The 7,500-nt window shown below is 38.9% G+C and overlaps 1 protein-coding gene across 1 annotated transcript in view; it reads right to left on the bottom strand.

Annotated features, from left to right (window-relative positions):
* PROX1 (prospero homeobox 1) overlaps window positions 1-7,500 on the bottom strand; it is a 53,722-nt gene that overhangs the window by 35,966 nt on the left and 10,256 nt on the right. The window contains exons 2-3 of the mRNA XM_073338923.1: window positions 7,488-7,500; window positions 184-295 (exon numbers count right to left, since the gene is read on the bottom strand). The exon at window positions 7,488-7,500 is cut by the window's right edge and continues 1,778 nt beyond it. Of these exons, the coding sequence (XP_073195024.1) occupies window positions 184-295; window positions 7,488-7,500 (125 nt within the window). The remainder of the gene's footprint in view (window positions 1-183; window positions 296-7,487) is intronic.

Here is a 7,500-nt window from a genome sequence, read left to right on the forward strand (position 1 = left end):
CTTCAGACATGGGCCCCAAGTACACCTCAGTAGAAAAAGTCAAGTGAATAATGATCAGGTGTAATCTCTAGTAGTGAAATTAGAATTAATTGTCATTTACCTTTAATGTGTTAGAGTGATACATTTTCACCACAAAAATGCAAACATGCAATAAGGAGGGGGAAAAAAAGTTTTTTTTCCTACCTTTACATCTGAGAAGTAGGTTTTCAGCATATTGGAACTTGGGTACCGGGTGTAAAAGAACATGAGCTTGGCCTTTTTCAAGTGATTGGGTGACAGACCTTCCTGCATGTAGGATTGAATTAGTCAAGGAAAATGCTTTGCTTGAGAATAAAAGCTGGTTCTGAATATACATGGCTAGCAAAGTACTCCTTCGAGAACTGTTCTGTAAGGACCGACTGACAAATTGTTAACATTCAATTTGCAGCTCTTTAGAACTGTAATTATCTGCAAAAAACTACATGAGATATGTGAGGATACATAATATATACTGTCTCTCAGTTCATTCTTGGTGTTGGTGGCAGGAATTTTTCAGGTTTAAGGTTTGTGTACCATATGCATGTTCACTTGTTGCTAAGGAAACAAATGCACGAAGCATGTGCCACCAAAAAACTTATCACAAGATTTTTCTTTCTTGTGCAATTCCAATTCAGTGTATTTTTCTCCCAGCACTGAGCAGTTTATATCATATAATGCTAATGCACATGAAACAATCAGAGGTGCTTTATGATTCTGAGCAATGTTTCATGCAAGTAACATATTTTACCTTTTTTCTTTAATGTCAATATAATTCAGTATCTTCAGTTACTCTGTCTAATCCTGTTATTCCTTTGCCTCAATTACTGGCTTTCTAATGAAAGCTAAATTTCTTTTATAAAGAAACCTCTGTAGTTAAAAATATATATCTATATTGTCTGGTTCTGATTTACACAGTTAACTCCTCAGAGAATCAAACTGTTTTTGGGGCTAACTAATCAATAAGTGTGGGTTAGCAGATCAATAAATGGTCACTTACCCTATAAGGACACCTATTTATCCTGGAAACATCATTACCTTTTAGATCTGTAAACAGAAGCAACTAAAACAGTTCCCAAGGGAATGTGAATCTAACCATAACAATCTAGGCTTTCTGATTTTCCCCCAGCTTCTTGGCACTCTTTTGTGTGCTGTGTGCTAGGACGGCTTTGGTCACATCTGTGCCGCAGGCTGGCCCTGCCATTTCCTCAGCAAATTAATGGCTTTATAATTTATCAGAAATGAAGATGCACGTGGAGAAAATCAATGTGGCCCCCACAAGGTCAATTGAGGGTCCTTCCCAGAAGCTTCTCTGAGGACTGTTTTTCCTAAAGACATTCAACGAAAATTTCACTATTTCACACCTTATGGTGGAGAAAGGTCAAACAAGTTCACAGCTATTCTGCAGTGGAGGTGCCTTCACCTTACAGAGCTGATAACACCAGAGAACAAAATGAATAGCTCCAGATCTCAAAGTGAGAAGTTCAAAGAAATATATGCCGATAGGCAACAGACTATTTAGGATTGTTCTGTTAACAGAATATCTTTTCTCGATCTACTGAATTGAGTCAAAACATGCTTATTTATTCATGTATTATTCATACATGCAGATGCAGTTGTAGAAAGAGAAGGCTCATTTTTAGACTGAAAAATGTCACTTTTTTTTTAAAATAGCCACTGAAAATAGCTTAAAAACCTCTTCATTTACAAAAAATGCACTGAAAACAGCTCAACTGAACTTGTGTTTTGTTTTAGATGCTTAATGATTACAAAGAAGATAATTTATGACTGACATACTTCTTGTGCCAAGAGAAGAGTTGAAAGAACCTCCAGTTACCTCCATTAAACTGATAGAGAAGTCTAAAAGAGCATTACACTCTGCAGTGCCATCTGTCAAAACGCATAAGTGAAATAATAGTAGCAAGCTGTCACCTATTGCTTAGTGATAAGAGTTTTAGACAAGTCAGAACTTCTACACCAGAAATCCATTTAGTTATATGATTCCACAGGAGGACGGTGCCCAACCAACCAGCGCTTCAATAAATAAAAGAAAAATCCTAAGTCTCCTTAATTTATAATTCCCCTGAAGCAGATAATATCTTGATATCATGTTTGGCATTTGGTCCGTTTCAATGGAAGCTAAGATATGAACTTAAACTCTCCCCAAGCTTCAGTATTCACTGGATTTAAGCATATTATACAGTTGTTTTAAGTATTTTGATTCACTTCATATTTAGGATTTTTCCTTATTTTTCTGTAATAATGCTAGAGGATATTGATATTGAATAAAACACATATTGAAAGATGTTCTAAAACTCAAATCCCCAGAAGTCCACTTTTAAAATGAGAATTACGCTTTCCTGTTAAGCACTTGGGATTCTTAAAGTGAAATCTAGCATACTATAATCTTTATGTCTTGTTCCTAAGATTAAGGTTATATTGTGATACAAGATAGATCTCTAATAAACTATTAAAAATAGTTAATGAAGCACTTAAGAGCCAACTCTTAGATAACCCATTGCTATTTCAGTGTAAAACTGAACTGACCAATTGGTTAATTTCCCTTTTAAGTGCTTGTGCTGAAAAGCAACTGTTCTTCCAAGAAAGCACTAGCTGTTTCCAGGATACTTACACACGCACAATGACTCATGATGGAATAGATTCAGTAAACATACAGCTGTACTGAACACGAGCTAAGCCCCATTCAAGGCCAGGAAAGAAAATGAGCACAAATAAATATTAAGGAGGTAAAAGGAAAGGGGGGGAGGGTGCCGAATGGAACGCAAACAAGCTCTGTCTCAGCAGCTCATGTGGCTTGCCTCAATTCTCTTAGCCATAGCTTTGTGAAGACAGATGACATTCAATTCTATGTGTAATGCAAAATAGACAATAACTGCTGAAACTTGAGCCAGCTGCCAGGTGTAAAAAAAAGAAAGAAAGAAAGAAAGAAATGATAAATCCATAAATTAATGAAAGACATCTGCTCAGGAACATAAAAGATCAGAGAAACAGTGTACTGCAGCTGAGCCTAAAGCAGTGTTCAAACAACCTGAGTCTGAGGGTTGTGTGTTTACAAAGTACAATATAGCCTTACCTTAAACAGCAGCCGCCAAAAGGCAAATGTAAGAACTAGGAAGTGGGGATGAGGGAAGGAAATGTATGTACACTCTCCGTGTGTTTTAACTTAAACTACATGTAGACTCTTGCACCTCATTTTGTGCCAAAAAGCAAATGGGCTTAATCCACCGAGTAACTACTGTCTTCTACTAAAATATTTTTATGTGATGAAAACCTTCTGTTCCTCTCACTTTCACCTCAAATTCCTGAAAATGTTCTATTAGGCTTTCGTACCATATACTGGTATTGAATGAGGAGAAAGGAGCAGGAATCTGCCACTTCAGGTAAAATATCTGTAGTTGTAAGGCCAAATTGCTGCTTAAATTACACAACGGTTGCTTTTTTCAGCATACCTCTAAATTGCTAGGAATATTTCTGCCCATCTTGAAGAACCTTGAAAGAAGAAACTGGACTGAAAGTATACTGGCATTTCCCAGGTTTTCGCAACACCACAGAGTTATCCAGCTTGCTATGCAATTGCTCACTTTTTTTAAAAAAAGTTTAATTAGTTTAATTCTGGTCAGATATAGTAACTTCTCATTTCAAAATGTGGCAATTCACTAATTGTAGCTTTCACATATTGGACTGAGAAACTCGCCCCAGTTGGATTGGAATTCTATTTAAAAATTAAGGATTTAAAAAAAGTTTCACTAACATTATTAAAATCTTCCTTTGGTGGAGAAAATGCTGAACATCGGCACCTGTGCAGATGTCTTAACGGCACCAAAGAAACGACTGTCGTGCTTCAGTTTGATATATGCAAATGTTTTGGGGCTGAACAAGGCTATTTTTCTTGAGATGCAAAGAGGGTGCATGACAAGGATGATCATGCAGAAAAACAATCGGCTGTCTGTTTCTTTTAGCATTTGAATAAAACTTAATATTTGATTAAACAGATTAGTTTGCAAAGATATAGAATACATTCATGACCAAGATATGAACTCACCGTGCAGGTGCATCTTATCTTGTTTCGCAGAATACGCAAACGTTAACCATTTCCTTGCACAATTCAAGAAGGCTGGTAATGATCAGGTGCATTTTACAAATGTAAGTTTAAAAAAACAACAACGAAAAGGACTGGTTCGGGGTTTCAGCCTACTACTAAAACCTGAACTTGGCTGTATCTGTTGGTCTTATGTTCTTATCCTGGCTGTATTGTCCAGAGAAACAGATGTTGCTTTCTGTTCTGAAGGAAAAACTGCCCCTCTTAAGAAACATATTCTTTATATATGCACATTGAACCATGTGAAACAAAGGGGCCAAAACAAAGTCTACTACAAACAAACCTCCATACTCTCTCCCATATGCCTTCACCTAAAATAAACTATAGGCTGCATGGACAAATGGGCAGTTGCTAGAAAAATATCATCACAGTAGTGTTGTATACTGGTGTGCACACTTCTGTGTAGCGGGTATTTAAGAATCTAGCAGCTTTTCAAATATATTTGTATCCAGGCTGCAATAATGACTAACTGGGAGAGTCAGAGTGTCTGCATAGTGTCAAGGGAATAAGGTGCGTGGGGAGAAGGGAAAGCGGCACCCACATTAATATTCAGTTTCCTCACTGGCTCGAGAGGAGGCTGCACACCTTCTCCATCAGAAGTAACATGCTGCGATAATGGCTGCCAGTGAGAGAAAGGAACATGATGTGAGGGGGGGAGACACTGTCGCAGAAAGAGGGGAAGGCAGAAACCAAACAGGACAACAGAAACAGCACAAGTTCCAAAAATACTGAGTTGCACTAGAATAATAAATAGAGTGGGTCATAGCCAAAGGAAAGACTAACCGCTTACACACACACACACACAGGTTTTTCCTTTTCAGTCCCCCTTTGAAGAAGTGAAAGATTTTTCATTCTTCTTTCCAGGAGGAAAAGAAAGCTACTTTTACTTAAAATAAAGTAATATGCCACCACGTTGTTAGTCGGCAATTACATAGTTACCGAATTTTGCCCTCAGCTGCACAACCGGGGCTCCTGTTGACTTCAATATAAGCTGCTCTGAGTGCATCAGAAGGCAGTATTTGGAGGAAGGAAGGTTTTCTTTACCTGAATTAGTAATTTTTTTGTGTTTATGGAAGATTCTAGCCTTAAACTGAAATCCATTTTTAAATTCACACAGAGGATACTGAATGGACAATGACACTGCACCTTTCCCTCAATGACAGTGCACCCCCAGCAATGGGCATGAAATCCAACTTGAAGAGATCACCTCCATGGGATAAGAGGCTACTTCAGTCTCCATTCCAATCCATGCTTTCGCCTTTAAAGGTTTGTCTACACAGCATTTAAACACCCGTGGCTGGCCTTGGTCAGCTGACTTGGACTCATGTGGCTCGGTCTGCAAGGCTGTAAAATTGCAGTGCAGACATTCAGGCTTAAGCTAAAGCTCTGGGGACCCCTGGGGCGGGGAGAATCCCAGAACCTAGGCTCCAGCCCAAGCCCAAATATCTACACCCACAGCCCAGCCTGAGTCAGTTGACCTGGACCAGCTGCGGCTGTGCCGCAGGTCTTGTATTCCAGTGTAGACATACCCTCTGACTGCCAACATAGTTTCCATTTGTGGTGCTTTCAAAATGTGAACATTTGCCCTCTAGGACCTGGACTGAGATCAGCAACACATTTCACGTAGGCCAGCAAATAGTCATTAGATGGCAAAAACTTTTGATAATACCAACCCAGGCTGGATTTGAACCAGTGACCTACTGGTGAAGGGTTCTTTGGGCCTGAACCCACACACCCTGTCTCATGTCCATAGTCCTTTTAAGTCAAATTGGACAATTCATATGCGTGAGGACTACTCACATGAATAAGAGTTTGCAGGATCAGGCCTTGAATCCCTGCAATTAATTTGCTGAGGAGCCCTTGCCCTTAAAAAAAAAAAAAAAAAAAAAAAAGGTGTTTACAATTAATCTAATCAATCGAAATTATTAACCACAAAAAGAAACTCATTGATAATACAGGCATATACCTGGCATCTGCCTCCACTGCTATTATTGGTAAAAGCACTATTATTACTCAAGGATGGGTATAGTCCTTCAGTTATGATTGCCTTCATCAATTTGGAAAGGAAATTAACTATAGCTAAGATTCTATACTTGTGTGATTGCCTTCTGGAGAGGTCTTACCATAGGTATAAAATATAATTGTATCCTTTATTGAAAGTCTTCAATTTAGCATTGGGAAAATATCATATTTTATCCGCATTTAGTCATTTAAAAAATAAATAAAATCTTCTGACCATACCAGAACACACATTACAGGAAGGGGGAAGAGGGAGAGAGGGGAAGGAGTGTAATTGCTCCAAAAAAATTCCCAAAAGGACTAGTTTACAGAAAATGTATATGGAAATAGCTGGATATGCCTAAATATAAGCCTGAGCTGGAGCTAAAAAGTTATTTAAACAAAAAAAAAAAAAGGGGGGGGGGGAGGGAAATGTCCTGTAAATGTAATACAGCTGAAGTTTTATATCTAACTGTGCTCTCTAGCTTTCCAAAATAATTTGCTTTGTGTATGTTAGGACAAAAGATTTCTGTGTACGGCTGAACAGAGGTTAATCATGCATAGCAGGCAGCTGCACAAGGGCTGAGGAACAGACCTCTGGGTGGAGGAAAGAAGTTGATGCAGCTTGAATACATCAGTACCTGTATCTTTTGTGTTTTGTTTGTTTACTCACTTGAGAGCTGAACTGAAGATTTACAACCAACCAAGCGTTTGTTCTTTGTGAGAGTCGGGAACGACACTGTTAAAATGGGTCGGGCTTACTTTGGCTTTAATAGGGAGAAAAAAATCATTTGGAAGGTTAAGTGTTTTCAGCAGGGAGACACCGCTGAACAAGACATCCCATTTCCCCCCATAATAAAGGGCCCAGAAGCGGAGCCCGTATCTTTGTGAGCACTTACTCATGCAAGTATTGCTATTTACTGCAGTGGGACTACCCGGGGTGGGGGTGGGGGGAAGAGCTCACCAACAGGAGAAAAGGTTGCACACAGCTGGGCCCTGAAGCCTCTCTTACTTTCTGTCATAATTGAAGCAAAGGTTTTACGGGGGGAGAGGAAGGAATCTCTTTAAAGTTCTCCCTGAAAATAGGCCAAGCAGGTGATATAGGGAAAGAGCAGAACGTTCTGGCTGAAGCAGCGCTGTTCATTACCTGATACTTTATGTAATCACTACTCTTACAAGTCCTTGGCTACTCCTTCTTAGAATGTCCTATTACCAGAAATACTCTGCACGAAAGCATTGCATACAATATGTATGCAGTGAAGTTTGTCTTAAGTTACCCAACGAAAGAGGAAAGCAAACTTGCACAGATTGGGCCTGGTATTGCAACCGATTATATTTTTTTTTAGAAAAGGATATTGCACTTCCCG

This window comes from Lepidochelys kempii, chromosome 3, assembly GCF_965140265.1.
Source record: "Lepidochelys kempii isolate rLepKem1 chromosome 3, rLepKem1.hap2, whole genome shotgun sequence".
Taxonomy (NCBI): domain Eukaryota; kingdom Metazoa; phylum Chordata; order Testudines; family Cheloniidae; genus Lepidochelys; species Lepidochelys kempii.